Genomic DNA, 19,597 nt, shown 5'->3' with positions numbered 1-19,597 from the left:
TGAAACGCTTTCTGCGTAGTCTCCGGAGTTTCTTGAAGGTGGTGTGGGGATAGCAGGACTCGCAGTTTGGGGAGGGAGTTTGAATTTTGGAGGAGTGACCCTTGATTACCTTTTGCCTGGGGACCGCGGGTCAGCGCGCCAGGCGGGCTCTGGATCGGCCGCAACCTATGAAGGGAAGCCCTGGTTCACTTTCTTCCTTGAGCCGGGTGGGGGCTCGCGGCTCTGGCTCGTGGGGCGCGGCGACACCGCCTTCTACCGTCCTTTCCTTTGGGGACGACTGCTCTGCGCTCGTACTCACTTTCTGTCATTCACCAGGCTAGTCCAAAATCAGCGTGAACTCCTGGAGGGTTTACTGTTTGGGAACGTTTTAGACCCTAGTGGCACTTGAAAAAAAAAAATTTTTTTTTTTTCATCACTGCTTGAAAGTCAGTTCACCAAAAACTTGTTTTCCTTTTCAACCATTTTGGGGTCAGATACTTTATACGCTGGGAATTAACTCAGACCTGGCCAGGGAAGTCTCGGTTTGGTAGCCGCGGGTACCTGGAGAGTGTTGGGGTAGTTTAGCAAGCCCCGTGGCTTGCAAAAGGGGTTCTTCCTAGGAAAAAAAAAGAACAATACAGTGGGTTTCCCCTCCCTCCCCCCGAGAACGGTCGCTGAATCGTGTCCCTGAAATGCCCCCTTGGAGATACCCACGCCCTTGACCCCGACAAGAAGCCCGAGGAGCGAGTTCCTGGGCCGGAGAGAGGAAGGAAGCTCGCCTCCCGACCCGACTATTTTCGTAACGAGGCGACAGCTTCTTGGAAGTCTGCCCCACTCCATGTCCCTGTCCCCACCTCCAGAGTCCTGGGCCGAGCCTTTGATCCCTCCGAAGGAGGTGCACCCCTCCTCTCCACAGCGAAGCGACCCTGCTGCATGTAGTTTTCTGCGTCCGCGAGCGTCCTTCAGCGCACAGCCCCTGGGGCGAGGAAAGTGAGAGGGGACACCGGGTCAGGCTGGTGGGGTCTGATCCTGATCAGCAGCCTGCTAGCTGGGCGAACCTGAGCAGTGACAGGATCTCACTGTGCCTCCTTCATTTGCAGCAAAGGGGTGATAACTGTATTACCTCCGCGCGGGGAGGTTGTGAGGATCAAATGAGCTCATTCAAGTAAAGTGATTAGCAGGGTGCCTGTTCCCGATGTTCAATAAATACCCAATGTGTGCTTATCACTGCGGAAGGAAACCCCTGCTTGCAGTCATTAATCTGCATTTAAAGAAGGCTTCGTCCCACTCCCCACCTTTCTCCATCCTCAGTCTTGTTTTGAGTGAGTCTTTTTACTCCCAATATGGGTGAGCAAATGGGTTCATTCTCAGGATTCAGAGGTTGTTTCGGCGATTATTGGTGAGATAGAAGAATGCAGCCTAGGCCGGTGGCATTGATGATGTATTTGGGAAAAAAAATACAGCTTGGGAGAAGGCAGAATACTGAGTCTCAGATTACATTTTTTTTTTCTCCAAAATTCTGTTTGCTGAAGGAATGAGGGAAAATTAATAGTCCAGCAGATTGCAGCCCTCTGAATGTAAATCTATCAGCAGCTCCAAGAGGTTGACTAATTCGCCATCCATCTGGACTAGAGACTGGTCCTCGGTAGAGATAATTTGCAGACCGTAAGTGTGGAATTAATGGAGGTGCCATCTTGGCTTGCAGACGGCAGCAGATGGTCAGAGGAGTGTCCTGTAAGGCAGCAGCCCCTCTAATGGAAGAACTAAAGTCCTGGGGAACCAGTGTCAAATGGTTAGCAGATGTGTGCACAAAAGTTATTTTGAGACATTTTCTGAGAAAATGTTGGCGATTGCATGTATTCACTTTTATTGTGGCATGCCAGATTTACAGAGTGGCCGATGCATACTGAGTGCAGATGCATACTTTTTGCATTAGCACTACTGTTCAGAGTTTAAAATGAAGCACAGCAGACTGAGTTTCTCTCCTGGCTGTTTTGAAAAGTTTGCTTTTGACAAATACTTATTTTAATTCACGCAGAGTAACACCAGACACCAAACAGCCTGGAAGTTCAAAAAGGGGACCGGAGGATAAATAGTTTCCAACTTAAATCTTTCCCTGGAGTGGGTGAGAAAAGTGGTTTTGGTGACTTGTGTCATAACTTCCCAATTGCAGATTTCAGAGAGACACCACTCATTCCTTGAACAGTGAATAGTTGAGCAATTAACTATTGCTAACTATGAAGGCAGTGTTTCAAATGTTAATGCACTGGAAAGACTGAAGGATTTTCTTAGGGCTCTGGAGTAAAGGTGAAAGGCAGGTTACCCTTCAACCTAAAGCCTTTGTTTGCTTGTTTTTTTGTTATTCTGTACTGCAGTTCAGAGAGCAGACTAAGCAAAGTTTAAGAGCATTTTTTACATTAAAAGAGGTGTGTGGGTGCTTCTGGAAAATATACCAGACTAGTAGAAAGACATGTTGTGATTCAACAAGCTATTACTGTGAAGTGAGTTTAAAAATGTATATAGTACTTAAACTCTTATTTGTAGAACTATTATGGGACTTAAAGGGGATATGGGAGGCCCCAGTTGAGATGCCTTCCAATCAGAGGCTTGGTGAGATTCCAAGAGGTGGTTTCAAATACAGAAATAAGTACTTGGGTTTCCCTTGGTGTCCCCATGGAGATTTTAAGCCATGACGCAATGTTTAAATCATAGTGGTATTTTTATGACTTAAGCCAGTAAATATGCAATTTGAAAATATTCAGGGAAGGGTGATTTGGTCCAGAAGAATGGGGACATCCAGAGTACAGTGGGTGAAATGGATCGGACTTTTTGGAAGAGAGCCTTGTTCTGGACAGGATGGTCCAGCATTGTCAACACAAGTTTCTCACGCTTCACTCTCCTTCCTAGCAACAGGAAGACGGAAATGAGGCCATGCAAAAATAAAAGACCCTGAAAGGCTCCAGACAATACTTGATCCACCCTACCATTCACCCTGTACAGCCAGAAGACTTTTACAAAAGTAAAAATAACTTCAGATGTTTCCCCTTCCTCCCTGGCTATTGCCAAATCATTAAAGACCAAATTCTCAGTGCTTCGCAACATCATAGCAAAACCTGGCCCCATGGTGTGACTGGCATCCAGACCCACATCATGCCAAGCCTGTTCTTGAGATTATAAAGAGGACCTGGGGAGAAAGGTGATTTTCATTTGTAATGTTTGCACAGTCCAATGATTTGAATTACATGAGTTGGGATCTAGTGGGAGAGAACTAATTCCTTTAACGTCTAGACTAAGTTGTATCTCTGACTTTTCTCAGAACGCTCATTTTATCAGGATCTGCCCCTAAAATTCTTAGTTTGGAGTTCTGGGGCAATAAGGCAAAGGAATAATCTGTACATCATTCAAGACACTAAAAAATGAATTCTTCATGTTGTAGTCAGGGTGAACTAACGCCCAACCACAGAGTGTAACTATCCAGTGTGTCCTAGAAAGCACAATTCCAAGACCCTCTTTTCCATGGCTGTGAAATTAGAAGGAACATGCTTTTCTGGAGCACTTTCACAACTGTCTCTATTTCCTACTCTGTGGCCTTTGCATATGGATGAATGCAGAGGGAGGTGAGTGCTGTTCCTCTTTGAAGGAAGACAGTGCTGCAGGGTTGAAGTATGTTTTATAGGACTGGGTTACTGCATGGAGTGAGCGCCATCCATAGTGTTTTCTTTCAATCTCAATAGTTAGAGATCCAGTTAATGTAAAAGGGTTTAGATTCCCAGCTGAGAAGGGCTCCTTCCGTCCTCTGGCCCTTTTCCTTCTGTGGGACCCTGTGTTATTGTTAGGGATTACCATGATCACTGATAAGAACTGCAGAGTCCTCCTGGGGGCCCTCTAATTGGGTCTACTCTGTCGTAAGGTTTTGTTCACTAGACATTTCTGCCTTGCCATCATAATTAACGGAGAACAAGAGGAAAGCCCTCACATTTAGCCTATAAACTTTCATAGTGTCACCCAAGCAGCAATCCGACTTCTCTGGTCTGGCCCTTATAGAGCCTTACAGTTACTTTGCAATTTCCTGGGAGGCTTGTGGTGCATAGGTAGGGAGCTATAATGTTAGAGTCCAGGAATGACAAATTTTTTGTGAGTCCCCTCCATGGAAGGGAGTCTAGTGAGAGGAGACTTGGGGCTCTGTCTTTAACATTTGGGGGAGTGTTCTGGGATACCATTTTCTAAATCTCTGGCCCGCATTGACTGTACCAAATAATGCTTTCTTCAGTGAAAGTACTTTCCAATATTATTTATAAAGGAGACTTTTCTCCCAAATGTGACTGAAAATATGTGAATGCCTGCCTTTAAGGAAATAAAGTTTGGGGCACCAAAAGGTGAACTATTATATCCTTCTAAAGTGACGCCAAAACACAGTGGAAATCAGTTTCTCTTAATCATTAACCCTTGAGTTTTTTTGGTTGGTTTTTTTTTTTTTTTTTTTTTTTGTGGGAGGGGAGGGGGTGTTCTGCTACTAGACTTACTTTCCTCGTGAGAAGTGTGCTTATTTTCATTTTACATTTCTCTACTTGGTACCTTTTGGTGTCTACCCTGTCCCCCGTTGGGGAAAAATATCAAAAGCTCATTGAAGGCTGAGGTCAGTGAAGCCTGAGTCCTCAGATGCCTTTGGCACCTCCCATCCACATTTTGTTCTCTGCCCTGCCCCACCTTTGAGTGTCCTGTGGAGAGGACTGGAGGTCACTTCCTGAAGCTTGTCAGAAAGGCGCCTTCCTTCTCCTCGCAGGAGTCTCTAAAGGATGTTTAAGGGACAAAAGTTTTCCACACCCTGGGGTTGTAGCATTTCCCAGACTGGCAGCACTTAGGAAGCCACAGAAGAAGAGACGTCAGCGGTGAAATGGCCTGTGGCCCATGCACCACAGCCACGCGGTGTCCCTCCTCACACTCAAGTGACAAAATAGAGAGAAGATGCTGAAATCCTGAAGTGATCTTTACCTCTCGATTCTGGAGAAACCGTAAACGCATAAGGGATCCAATCTCCATACAATTCTCTTTTTCAAATTGCATAGCACAGAAAGGGCATTTTATATAATGCTTGGACATCTGTAAAAGTCATTTCATGGGAAGTTCCAGAACTTTGCAAAGGCAGCCTGGAAAACCAGTGCCTTTTCCCTACTGAGGGGCAGCTGAGATGCGGACAGGTTCAGTGACTAGCCCAAGGTCACATGTGAGTTGACTGGAACCTCAGACCCCTTCTGGTCAGCATGTGTAAACAGAATGAGGACAGCAACAAAATGAAGGCCTTAAGTTGTTTGTAGGAACCTGAAGCAGAATTTGACCATTAGATTAATTTCTGTTCATTCATTAGTGTTCATTTAGGGGGCTGGGTGTCCCAAGCAATACTGGTGAAAATAATTCCTTAGCTCACCGAGAACACAGCAAATCTTATTTTTTTTTTATACTTTTTGGCACAAAACTGAGAAAGTCTAATTGAATAGTGTTTCCTCTTTGAGGTTTGACATAGAAATGGCTGGAGGTAGCTTATACTCCTAACCAGTACCTGCCATGTTTTCATTGTCATTGGGCTTTGATAAGGCAACTTGATATTTCATTCATTTTCTTTTTTCTGTTAGAATGGACGAAAATATGGGTGAGCAGTTTTTTTAACAGACCTTCCTGCTAACCCCTTTATTTCTAATTTAAGGTTTTTATAGCATTGTAATTTGTACACTATTTTGTTTTCTCCTATGCTATGGTAGAACTGTAAAGCAAAAGCCAATGTTGGGGGAGATGCCCCTCTTAGAATAAGCTTTGCTAACGTATGTAAAAGAAGAGTTAATTTGTATGCCAACTTTTAATAACAGAGACAGGGTTACTCTAGGTTTGGAACTAGATGTTTTGCCTTGAATAGTAAGTTTAAAGAGGGAATGGAGTATATAATCTTAAAACATGTGCTTCATTTTACCAAAAAAAAGTGAGACTCAGGAAAATAAGGACCCTTAAAACTGTATCAATTAGTTAGATACTTTTCTTTCTTGAAATTCTTCATCTATACAGTTATCATCTTCAAAGGACTTCGTATTTTATGAGCTATTCCAAATCACTGTTGTTAGTGCGTAGTTTGAAATGTGTAAATATTTGACATAGAATACTGGAAATACGTATACACATGAGTGTGTGTGTGTAAGGATAGATAGGTGTGTGTGTCCGTGTCGCAGCGATTTATTTTTATCCTGCCCTAGGTTGAAATGAAATAGATGTGATGATTCAGTATCCATTTCCTTCATAGTTTATTTTGATTTCAGTTTGACCTCTTTTAGCTGGGTAATAAGTGCCAATTTTTGATTAGTTGGGAGATATTTTCTGTTCCTGGAAATAACTGGATCCGCACAAGACTAGAGGGCCTGATAGAGCCATGTCCCTCATGGGCTCAGATTCATCTGGAGCTGTTGCCTTTGCCAGGGAAGAGCACATATTTTGATGTGAGCTACTTGCCTTTTCCTGGTTTATGTGTTAAAAAGAGTGCTTTGCAAACTCTTGTACTACAGGATCCCCGAAGAGGATTTCAGTTGATTTAACTTCTACATTGCTAAAGCGTCACGTGCAGGGCTTCCATCCCAGGTATAGACTTGCAGGGCGTGTCTCCCAACGTTTCCTCCTTTCAAGGCAAAACCATTTATTAAGTTGTCATCACATCACAGGGAAAATGGGTCCTTTTTCCCCTCCTTTCTATAATTTCTAGGAATGTTCTTTACTAGAAAGATGTATATGTATGTCTCCAAACCTCAAGCAGAAGAATAAGAGAAAAAAAAAAAGAAAAGAAAAAAACTTAAAAAGAAAATCCCCCAAAGCTTCCATTCCTTACTAGGACTGAAAACCAGTATGGTGATGTACAAGTGAGGCCACTACTGAAATAGGCAAGAAGGGCTCTAACCTGGAGATGAGAGCTCGGTAGCTTTAAGCTAGCACCTTCAGCAGATCACCTCAATTCTGTACCAACTTCCTCATTTGTAAAGAAAAAAGATGAAAAGCTTCAAGATGCATTTCAGCACCCAAGTCATGGGTTCTTTGGAAGATAAGATACTCTAATAGAAGTACGAACATGAAAGATCAATAAGGAAAGTAAAACTCTTAAGAGCTTTCTGTGCATTGAAGTGTTTTCTTCCCCTCAAGTTGAAATTTAGAGGGCTATAGACACGCACAGAAGCAAACGTTGGTTTTGTGTTCTCTGTAATATGAATACAAGCTTCATGGGACAAATCAAGAAGTCGATCGATCTCTTAAAAAGCAAATTGAGTCAGGTGTGGTGGCTCATGCCTGTAATCCCAGCACTTTGGGAGGCCAAGGCGGATGGATCACTTGAGGTCAAGAGTTTGAGACCAGCCTGGCCAACATGTCAAAACCCCGTCTCTACTAAAAATACGAAAATTAGCCGGGTGTGGTGGTGAGCACCTGTAATCCCAGCTACTTAGAAGGGTGAGGCAGGAGAATCACTTGAATCCGGGAGGCAGAGGTTGCTGTGAGCTGAGATCGCACCACTGCACTCCAGCCTGGGTGACACAGTGAGACTGTGTCTCAAAAAAAAAAAAAAAAAAAAAGGCAAATTGGAAATGTTAGCTCTTAAAATAAAAACAATTAAAACTTTCATAAATTTACAAAATTGGGGATCTCTCATAGCAGTTTCTAGTGGTCCAGTTTTTTGAGGGAGGAAGAATGTCTCCATGTAATTGATGAGAAATCTGGAAAATTAACAGTGGGCATGGAACCCTTTCTAGAGGTGGTCCTAGAGAGAAGGTGAAATGGGCATAAAGGAAATATTAGAGTCAAGAGCTTAGGGAGTTTACAAAGCCACTGGCAAGCCCAGGCTTTACAGATGAAACAACAGGACCAGAGAAATTATTTTCTTAAGGCCGCCTATCTAGGCAGTGAATTCTTTCCTGGAGCTGTTTTCCTGACTTGTTACAGTAATGCTTTGTCTTCTGTGATAGAGTATCAGAAGGACTTCAGGGCATCCAGATGCAAAGCTGTTTTACATCTGAGGAAATAATGTTGGTTGCTCATTGAATAACCAGGCTGAGAAGGTGCTTCCATCTGATCCGTGAGATAACTTACTTTCTGCTCTGTACTCCTGCTTTTTACTCTGTGTTATAGTGAATCTGGACCGCATTCCTCCCAACATCTCTGCTTCCCAGCTTACCTCTTCCTTCATTCAGGGTCCTTTACACTGAATCCCCTCTCCTGCAATCCAGTTTCATATCCAAGATCATAATGCTTCCTTCAATAAAGAAGCACAGACTGGGTCCAGACAGACTCCACTTGTCTACTAGCAAGAAGGGATACCTCTCCTACTCTGATGTCACACGTCTTTCCTATGTCATATCACATTCCTCTTCATACCATACAGAAGTTCTTCATTTACTCTTTTTTTGTTGTTTTTTAAAGAAAAGCTATGCATGAGAATAGTGCTTTTCAAATTGGTCACATTGGTAGATAACAGCATTTAAAAATACATAAAAATGTAAGACTGCATCACTTACTGTAGGTTTTGTTTGAAAATTCTTTTATAATAGTTACATATATAGGTACATGTTTATATGCATGAATTTGTACTTATATTTATACACACACATACACATGTACATACATGTTTATGCGTGTACCATGTTACAATGTAGAATGTATTTCTTATTGTGGATCCTGGTCAGAAAAATTAAGACCACTTACTAGAACAAAAACTGTATGAGTGGTTTATTTCTTTATGTAATATTTATTGAGCAACTGCTGTGTGCTGCTGTACATGCTTGGGATATATCAGAGAATAAAATAGACAAAGAAGCTTGCCCTTGTGGAGCTTATAAAGAGGAAAGACAGAAAGTAAACATAATAAGTTTTGTGAAAGAAGAAAAAATAAAACAGGAAAAGGGGGAGAGAGGGCCCAGGTGCCATGGCCCACGCTGGTAATAACATACTTTGGGAGGGAGGCTGAGGCAGGCAGATCATTTGAGATCAGGAATTCGAAACCAGCCTGGCCACCATGGTGAAATCACGTCTTTACTAAAAAACAAAACAAAACAAAAAAACAAAAATTATCCAGGTGTGGTGGCGGGCGCCTGTAGTCCCAGCTACTCAGGAGGCTAAGGCAGGAGAATCGCTTGAACCTGGGAGACAGAGGTTGCAGTGAGTCAAGATTTGCATTCCAGCCTGGGAGACAGAGTTGAGACTCCTCAACAACAACAAAAAAGGTGCCCGAGAGGGGGGTGGTGGGGAGTAGAGGAAGAGGGCATGGGAGGAGGCCGGTGTGGCTGGATCAGTCAGAGGGAGATGGGGCGATAGGCAGCGGGGTCCTGACAGGAGCCGGGACATGTGGGACATTGTTAGGAGTTTGGCTTTCACCAATGAAAGGGGCACTCGCTAATGTCGCCTGTACAGGATCACCTGATGGACCTCACAGTAGCCCTTAGGAAACCAGTTCATTTCTAAGTGGAGGATAGAGGATCCTCATACACACTGTACTCCACTGTCAATTTCCTTTCCACTTGGCTTCCCGCTTCAAGTCAGGAGTTTGAGTCTTTCATTTTCCCTGAGAGCTGCTGGCAGTACGCCTAGTTGAATCAATAAATAGTGAAGGAGAAAATGTAGGATGATTAGCTTTAGCTAAACATATGACTGTACTAGAATATACCGATAGATGTGGGTTAGCTGTTGCTAAGCCAGATAGCCTAAGAAACTGACTTAGTGACTGACGGTCTCCCAGAAGCTTCCTGTTTTTTTTTTTTTTTCAGACTATGCATAGCAGATGTTTGGAATTTTTTTAGGCACCTGAGGGTAGGAATGCTGTCAGTTGCTGGTGAAAATCTTTACTGTGATTAGATAACATTAGAGTTTAATAAATATTAATATATGAAGTCTGCTGTCTGCCTTAACCTTGCTAGGAATTTATTTCACATAGATAACTCCTGATAACCAGTCTTTGGCAACTGTGTATGTTTCACATTTGGTTTTTTTTTTAATTGCGAAGAGCAAGAGATTCATGTCATCGGTCTCAGTCTGCCTTTAAAGAAAGGAAAATAGTAATAGATTTTTTTTTTCTTTTCCTTGTTCACACCAACCTATCTGTAATTCCTTTGTGCAAAAAGTTGTCTTTTGGGATATACAAATGAATTAAAAAGTGAGAAGTTGGTGGAGTGAAGAAGGGGGAATTCATTTGAGAGAACTCAGGGCTTAAGGTATGACAGCTTGGTACGTCCTCAGAACACCAAGGAGTTTGGAAAGCCTGGAACAAGCTTACATTTGGAGGCCTTCCAAGAGCTGAGTGGATAGGCAGATGCCAAACTGTGAAGGCTGTGGTCTTTGCTGAGGAGTTTGGATTGTATTTGAAAGGCGGTGGAAAGTCACTAAAGAATTGTAAGCAGGGGAGTGACATAATGAAATATGTGTTTCATAAAACCAGCCCAGTGACTCCGGGATCCTTGAAGGCGGATGGATTTGTTGGGGGCAGGGAGGGGTGAGGCTTATCAAAGAGTTCAGTGAGGAGGCTGTTAGGATAATCCAAGGGTGAAAAACTCCAGGACGAAGGAATACAAAGAAATGTTATCTGGGTTAGTGGTCCTCAATCCTGGCTGCCTTTAAACGTAGGGAGCTTTTCTGAAATACAATGTCCAGGCCCTACCTAGACTGAGTGAATCAGAATACTTGGGGAGGGGGTGGTCGATGTTTTTAGAAAGCTCCCAGGCCAGGCACGGTGACTTACGCCTGTAATCCCAGCACTTTGGGAGGCTGAGGCAGGAGGATTGCTTGAGCCCAGGAGTTTGAGATCAGCCTGGGCAACACAGCGAGACTCTGTCTCTACAAAAAAAAGTTAAAAACTTAGCCAGGCATGGTGGTACACGCCTGTAGTCCCAGCTACTGAGGAGGCTGAGGCAGGAGGATTGCTTGAGCCCAAGAGTTCAAGGCTACAGTGAGCTGTGATCGTGCCACTAGACTCCAGCCTAGGTAACAGAGTGAAACCTTGTCTCAAAAAAAAAGAAAAGAAAACTCCCCAGCGCAATGCTACCTACATCCAGGGCTGGGAGTCACCAGGATCTCCTTACCTTACTACAAGTGTTTTTGGTCGTGATTTGCTTCTCCCAGTGACCTCCCTGTGGAACCCACCCATCAAGTAAAGATGGGTTGTAATTAAAGCCGTCGTATCCACGTGCACAACATTCCTGCAAAATTGGCCACCTTGATGTCATCAGAATTGATAAGCAGTGTCTTCCTTCCCATTTGAAGGAATCTTTGTCACCACAGGGAGGAGAATGCATCTTGGTTTGGATCAGAAAGCACCGCTTGCCTGCACGCAGCTGACATGGTTCTCTAGCAATTTAAAGCATCAGCTTTTTCATGAATCTTCGCCCATATGTCTATCAGATTTTAGGGAATCCAGGGAATCTGCAAAGTGCTTGAATTTTCTTACGTTCCTTTAATTTCTGAGAATTGCATTTAAAAAAAAACAAATTCACTGTACCATTTGCATCAAAGCCTGATTTCGGTAGCATGTTATCAAAGAAGAGAGGAAACCCAAAAGTTCCCTCTGTGAAGCTAGAGCGAATGGAAGATTGAAGTAATCATATCTTGGTTAGACCCAATTACTGTTGCTCAACCAGCTAAGATAACAGAGTTCAAAAGAATGATGCTGGGGGTGGGGAATTTTTGTTCAGCTTACTGTTGAGGGGTGATGGGAAGACACGATCATCCCGTCATGCCAGGAAATGTGCAAATATGGCCTAATGGTTCCCAGCCATACACAAAAGGGTGTCCGGTACCTCATCCATCTAATGTCCAGAACTGCTTTGTGAAACGACTTTGACAAAAGCTGTTTCCAATAAAAATTTCCTGTTTCCTCCTAAGGCATTTGTCTGTTGTTTGCTTAGAGAAAACCCAGGTATAAAAGTTTCATTGTATTTCCATTGTATTTTTAGTTTCTAATGGCATTTTCGTTCAGTGGGGAATGTTTTTTAAAAATAATCCTCGTAATTTTCACATCACCACCCACATACATTGAAGGGAAAATCACACACTCAGAGCTGTGTTAGAGGCCCCCCAAAACAAGCATGGGGTACATAAAGGTGTCCAAAGTAATGTAATATATGTGCGGTTTTCTGTAATATTTTAGATTTTATTCATTGTTACATAATATATATCATATATATTTGTTACATAATATACATTATATATATATGTATGGTTTTTTTTTTTTTTTTTTGAGATGGAGTCTCATTTTGTGACCCAGGTTGGAGTGCAGTGACCCAATCTCGGCTCACTGCAACCTCCGCCTCCTGGGTTCAAGCAATTCTCCTGCCTCAGCCTCCTGCGTAGCTGCGACTACAGGCACCTGCCACCACGCCCGGCTAATTTTTGTATTTTTAGTAGAGACGGGGTTTCACCACGTTGGCCAGGCAGGTCTCGAACTCCTGAGTTCAGGTGATCTGCCCGCCTTGGCCTCCCAAAGTGCTGGGATTACAAGTGTGAGCCACCACGCCCAGGCTGTTACATACAATATTTTTAAAGGGAAGAACCTGTCTTGCAGGAAGAACCTTGCATTTTTGTAAGTGATTGTTACCTCTCTCACTATGGCATTTGAATGTAGAAATCTCAGTTTTTAAAATTTTTTTATAAGTTTTGTTTTTTTTTTTTGAGATAGAGTCTCACTGTATTGTCCAGGCTGGTTTTGAAGTCCTGGGCCCAAGCAATCCTCCCACCTCAGCCTCCTGAGTAGCTGGAAACACAGGAAGGAACTCTTTTTCCTTTTTACATTTTTTGTAGAGATGAAGTCTCGCAATTATTGCCCAGACTGGTCTTGAACTCCTGGCCTCAAATGATACTCCTACCTAGACCTCCCAGAATGCTGGGATTACAGGCGTGAACCACTTTGCTTGGCCTCAGAAAGCTCATTTTTAAGGAGCGGTGGTTACTTCTCTGTCTGTTTCCTCATGTGTTTATCTCAGAGATATTAGTAATCCACATTTTAGGATCAATATGAGGTGTAAATGAACTCATATGCACTAGTGCTTAGACAGGGCCTTATGCATATTAAGCACTCAGTAAAGTGACGCGTTGATAGAACTGTTGAGAGGCAAATGGGAAGACTGCATGGAGGAGGTGGCATTTGGTTGGGATCTTGAAGGATGAGTGAAATTTCATCTTGAGCATTTCAGGCCAGAGAATTCACTGAAGTACAGTGTGTGTGGAGATGGGCACCAAATTTACTTTGGCTAGAATGCTCGGCTTTAGGGAGCTGAACAATTAGGTTGGCCAAGTGGAGAGCCTTGAAAACCTTGCCGGGGTGTTTAGACCTTTTTTTTTTTCTTTTTTTTTTTTTTTTAAATATATAGGGTCTTGCCCTGTTGCTCATGTTGGAATGCAGTAGTGTGGTCACGGCTCACTGCAGCCTCGACCTCCTGGGCTCAAGTGGTCCTTCCACCTCAACCCCTCAAGTAGCTGGGACGACAGGTGTGCGCCACCATGCCTGGCTAATTTTTGTATTTTATGTAGAGATGGGGTCTCCCTATGTTGTTCAGGCTTGTCTTGAACTCCTGGACGCAACACAGTCCACCCAACTCTGCCTCCCAAAGTGATAAGACTACAGGCGTGAGCCACTGCACAGAGCCAGGACCTGATTGTTTAGGCATGCAGCTCCAGCGAAGTTTGCGAAGGAGAGAGAAGATTAATGCTGTAACTCAGAAAGTTTGACGAGTCAGGATTGGTGGACAGATTCTCTTCAGAGAGGGGAGTCTACAGACCCAGAGTTTTATTAAGAGTTAGGAGACACTTTGGGAGGCCGAGACGGGCGGATCACGAGGTCAGGAGATCGAGACCATCCTGGCTAACACGGTGAAACCCCGTCTCTGCTAAAAAATACAAAAAACTAGCCGGGCGCGGTGGCGGGCGCCTGTAGTCCCAACTACTCGGGAGGCTGAGGCAGGAGAATGGCGTGAACCCGGGAGGCGGAGCTTGCAGTGAGCTGAGATCCGGCCACTGCACTCCAGCCTGGGCGGCAGAGCCAGACTCTGTCTCAAAAAAAAAAAAAAAAAGAGTTAGGAGATTAGAGCAAAAGTAATGGCATGAATCTGGGAATGAAACTCTGTGACTCGCATGTGGATATAGGTTCATTTCACATTAAATAAAACAAAAATAACTGATTTTTTAAAATCAGTATGTACATTGGATTGTTAGTACTTTCTCTTGACCCATGAATTGGAAAGTGTAGGAGTGAGGTCAACAAGTATTCCATTTTCTAAAAAATATGTGACAACTTTTTACAGTTTTCTAATTCTGATTTCTACAAAAACAGTGGGTTAGGGTCTCATTGGAATGCAGCCTAAGTTTTCATGAGTGGACTTTTTGTGTTGGTAAAATAGTCATAGGCTTGTCTATTTCCCATGGTTTCACATCAAAAGGAAAGACAAATTCTCATTTTTTTAGGGTGAAGACAAGAAAGGATAAGATGACTCGATCTCTGCCATTTGGGGAGTACTGCTTTTTAGCCGTTGTATAAACTGTTAATTAAATTATCTGCTGAAGAAGCAAACGTTCGCCTGTTTACATTCTTTCTAACTAAGTGGCCCTAAGAGTGACTATTTTGACACAGCTTTTCTGATCAATTTATGACCATTTGGAGTCATTTTATTTCTTAGACAGGGCCAGTAGAAAATAAGAGAGATAGCCAGGCACAGTGGCTCATGCCTCTTATCTCAGCTACTTGGGAGGCTGACATGGGAGGATCATTTGAGCCCGGAAGGTCGAGGCTGCAGTGAGCAGTGATTGCACCACTGCACTTTAGACTACTGAGCAAGACTCTGTCTCAAAAAAAAAGGCCAGGCGCGGTGGCTCACGCCTGTAATCCCAGCACTTTGGGAGGCCGAGGCAGGCGGATCATGACGTCAGGAGATCGAGAGCATCCCGGCTAACACGGTGAAACCTCGTCTCTACTAAAAATACAAAAAATTAGCCGGGCGTGGTGGCGGGCGCCTGTAGTCCCAGCTACTCGGGAGGCTGAGGCAGGAGAATGGCGTGAACCTGGGAGGCAGAGCTTGCAGTGAGCCGAGATTGCGCCACTGCACTCCAGCCTGGCAACAGAGGGGACTCTTGTCAAAAAAAAAAAAAAAAAAGAACAAGACAGGAATATGCATTTTTGTGTTCCTCAAATCACATAGGAGCTTAAATAAATACTTTGTAAAGTTAGATTGTTTAAAAAACTAATATCTTACATCTTCCATGCCTCTTGGCATGAAACTATTTTTCTAAGTAAAGCAGGCTCATGCTTTGGCAGTATTGGCTAGTGAATTGGTATCTAATTAAGGCTTTTGTATGTGTGCTGACCTAGTGCCGTGTCTCTCTCGTCAAAAAAGGGCGGGCATTGAGAATTTTTGGTTACTCACCACTTATTAAGTTAAATATTAAGAAAGCAAGCACATTTACTTTTTAACAATCTATTGTTCAATGTCTAACAATCTGTTCAGTGAAAATAACCTCTAAGTAGCCAAATGAAATGTGTTTTTAAAATAGTTTTAAAACAAGCAGCCTTTTTTCTTTCCATATCTATCTTTTGTAGGAGGGGGCGGGCACACAGATAGGGCAAAAGTAATGTCTTCATTCTTTTTTTTTTTTTTCTTTTGGTTACAGAGTCTTACTCTGTTGCCCAGGCTGGAGTGTAGTGGTACCATTGAGGCTCACTGCAGCCTCAGCCTTCCAAGCTCAAGCAATCTTCCCACCTCAGCCTCCAGAGTAGCTGGGACTACGGGAGGGCACCACCACCCCTGACTAATTTTTGTAATTTTTTTCTTTGGTAGAGACAGTTTTGCCATGTTGCCCAGGCTGGTCTTGAACTTCTGGGCTCAAATGATCCTCCCACCTCAGCCTTTAAAATGCAGGGATTATAGGCGTGAGCCACCACACCCAGTCTAATTTCCTTATTTTTTAAAATAAAATGTTGAGCTTGTATATGTTTTTCCAGCAATATCGTTTTCTGGGAAGTGTTTATTTTATAATTTTATTTAAAACATCTTTATTTCCTTACTGAGACAAAATGTGGATATACACATATGAAAAAAGGTAAGCTCAAGTGATTCACTTTGGACAATTCTACACTTCTATTCAGTGCAGACATTGAAGTTCTTCCACACTGATGTCACTCTATCGTTCGCTCCCAATTCAATCCTAAGTCTTGGGTTGAATAATGCTACTTTCACTGCTACACTGAAAAGATTAATGAAGTTCACTTTGCCATGCTATTTATTTCCAGGCTACTGCCATAATTGTTTTTAGTTTGGGTATTAAGGAACTCATCAGGAGATGGCAGGTTTTGTTGTTTTTTTTTTTTTTTCTCTTTCCTGTGCTCAGTGAGTAAATTCCCACTTGCTTTAATGAATTTGGATTTTCTTAATTACCTTTCTTCAAAGGCCAAGGAACTCATGAAGTAATAGGTGAAAAAGTGCTTTGGAAACATAAAGTTACTGGACAAAAATAAGATGTGTACACTTCTAATATGAACTATTAGTCTCCCACTTGGTTAAGAGAGATGCTTAATGAAGATTTGAATGTGGCATTAATTATGCAATGCTGAGAGCTTTGTAAATGAGTGAATAGACTTGTGTAACTGAGTACTCTTATGGCCTGAGGAAGGTGAGAGGAAGAGTTGAAAGGAATATTCTTTGTACAAGCAGAGACGCCAACTAATGTTCCCAGGACCTCCTCAGTGAGTCAGTTTTAACAGGATTGTAAATATGTGCTCCAGTGAGTTTTAACACAGTGTGTCAGTTGCTCTTGGCCTTTCTGTTTATCGATACTATCTACAAAATGTTAAACCACAGGGAGGTAGAAGCTTTATTAGCCATTTCTGCCTGCCAAGATTGTGGGATTTACTAACTTCGTACCCTCCATGTTCCTTGACAGCCTGGGCCTCTCCTACTGGATTAATACCCGTTGAGTACCTGAGCACTCGACAGTGAGACAACACAAGGTCAGGGGCTTTTGAAACACCCAACCCCTGGGTGTCAGAAAGCCTGTGACTGTACTCAGATAAATTTTATTTTAGCGTGTTGGTGGAGGTACTTTGCGGCCTTTTGTTGAAGTGAAAAGTAGTACAATAAGCTGGCCAGGCTTAAAATGAGTTATTTAATCTCTCTTCAACTTTCTCATGATGCCTTATTTTCATAACCATTTGTAATCAGAGCACTTCAGAAGCAGCACAAAATGAGTAACTTGCTCCCAGGACCCCATTTTTGTTTTTCGTAAAGGGAAAATACATCCCCATGTATGTGTGAAAAAATCGGAAAAGACGCATACAAAATGTAAACCATTTGAATTAAACATGTATGTCTGTTTGCTTCTCCGTATTTTCTACGGTAGTCGTGTTTTGCTTGTATCATAAAATCAAAGCTTATTGAGGGAAGATAAGCATGCTGAGGCACACATGGCTAATTTTGTTTTTCTTCTAATTCTGTTCTAGAAATTGAAGCCAAGGAAGCTTGTGACTGGCTACGGGCAACTGGTTTCCCCCAGTATGCACAGCTTTATGAAGGTAAGCTGGGAATGCTATTTTTTAAAAGTTGGCATAATTATAATCCCTTATGCGGGAATATTACTGATCTGCAACTTATTTTCAGCAGTTTTACAATTTAAATGTTTTATTAAAAAAAAAAATGTAGTAAGCATGCAAGACCCCCACCAGTGAAAACAAAAGCTAGCACCTTGATGATAACAGGCCCATGCCACTCCCCGTCTGCCGCCTGCCACTCCCCCGGCTGCCACCTGCCACTTCCTGCCTAAAGTAATCAGCATCCTGAAGACTATCATTTTCTTCCTTTCTTTTTATATAATTCTATTGCATTTCCTGAAAAGTACATTTTTACAAAGTTATTTTTACCTTTATAAAGAGGGTACTGTGCTGTATGTAATCTCGTGGGGTTTTTATTTTTCACTTAATATTGTATCGTTAAGATTCTTCTGTACTGTATGGCCTGTTGTTCATTTGCTTTGGCTGCTGTGTAATACACCATTGTGTATTACACAAGAAACCACAGTTTATTCATATCCACACTCTGGTTGGCGGGTATTTTGACTTTCTCTGTTTTGCTTTTATAAGCTGTGCTGTTGTGAACATTCTTGCATCTATCTTTTGTGGTACATGCATAATAATTCGTCTCACTTCTATCCCTAGGAACAGAATTACTAGGTAATGAAGAATATGTATGTTCAATTTTACAATGCAAGTTTTTCGAAAGTGCGTGTACCAATTTTCACTCTTACCAATCTATGTATCCACATTTCCTCAACACTTGACATTGTCAGACTTTAATTTTTGCCAACCAAGTGGATATAAAATGATATACAGGTTCTGACTGCCATTTCCCTAATCCTTAATGGTAAGAAGCATTTATTCGTGTCACTTGGCCACATTTGTTTGCTCACATTATGCTTCTCTGAGTGATTTATAAGAGCTCTTTTTATTCTAAATGCTAATCTTTCACTGGTCATGTGTTGCAGATACCTTTCCCAGCATTTGTAATTAGGCATCTCACTTTTCTCTAGGTTGTCTTTTAATGAATATTATGTTTTCTGTGGCATTCAGTTTTTCAATTGAGAAAAATGGTTAAAAAAACAAAAATAGGATCTGGGCTGAATTCTTACCATCTCATTTTCTTAGCAGTGCCCTGGGGATTTCTCGGATACTGAGATCATTCTCTCAGCTTCTGCGTACCGTGGGGAGTGCTCACGCTCCATGCATGTCAAGATAAATAGGCTGTTCCTTTATTTATTTGTTTGTTTTGAGACAGAGTCTTGCTCTGTCGCCCTGGCTAGAGTGCAGTGGTGCGATCTTGGCTCACTGCAATCTCTGCCTCCTGGGTTCAAGCCATTCACCTGCCTCAACCACCTGAGTAGCTGAGATTACAGGTGTGTGCCACCATGCCCGGCTAATTTTTGTGTTTTTAGTAGAGCCGGGGTTTTACCATCTTGGCCAAGCTGGTCTTGAACTCCTGACCTCAGGTGATCCACTCACCTTGGCCTCCCAAAGTGCTGGGATTACAGACATGAGCTACTACACCTGGCCTAGGCAGTTCATTTAAATGGGAGTTTCATTATTCTCTATATGAAGTCAGTTTAAAATAATTACAGCTATGAACTAATGCATTCCATTTTATGGGTAACTTTCAAACAAAGGTTGGGTGAAGAGTAAAGTGATTCCCAAGTTAGAATACCTGGTCTTCCTTATGTAGCCTAGATTGATTGTATGATTTTTTTTTCCAAGAAGATGGATTCTGAATTGTTTTATTATTAGACTGTGTAAAATATCTTACTGTTTCTTCATTCCAGAGAATATTTCCAACCAATTTCTTTTGATTAACTTGCATACTTATTTTGGTGGAGTTGCTTGTCTTTCCTTTAGAGAGAAGTTTTAACCTGTTAACATTTGAAAGGGCTTTAGGGGAAGGAGGACCAGCATTCTATTGGATTTTCAGTTCATAGCTCTGCTGGAGATAAGGAAAGATAACTGCATTGGCAGTGACACCAAAGCGGCTGTCCTTTTGTTCTCCTATTTAGAAATTAAGTTTTCTCTTTTTTTTTTTTTTTTTTTTGAGAC

At 42.3% G+C, this 19,597-nt stretch overlaps 1 protein-coding gene across 4 annotated transcripts in view; it reads left to right on the top strand.

Annotated features, from left to right (window-relative positions):
* Positions 1-19,597, top strand: part of DLC1 (DLC1 Rho GTPase activating protein) — a 429,208-nt gene that overhangs the window by 377,657 nt on the left and 31,954 nt on the right. For all 4 annotated transcript variants that reach the window (XM_028852365.2, XM_001092830.5, XM_015144785.3 and 1 more), the window contains one exon: positions 17,465-17,536. In XM_028852365.2, the coding sequence (XP_028708198.2) occupies positions 17,465-17,536 (72 nt within the window). The remainder of the gene's footprint in view (positions 1-17,464; positions 17,537-19,597) is intronic.

Source organism: Macaca mulatta, chromosome 8, assembly GCF_049350105.2.
Source record: "Macaca mulatta isolate MMU2019108-1 chromosome 8, T2T-MMU8v2.0, whole genome shotgun sequence".
Lineage (NCBI taxonomy): Eukaryota > Metazoa > Chordata > Mammalia > Primates > Cercopithecidae > Macaca > Macaca mulatta.
The sequence above is the reverse complement of the archived record's forward strand: the minus strand, read 5'-3'. Positions and strand labels throughout refer to the sequence as shown.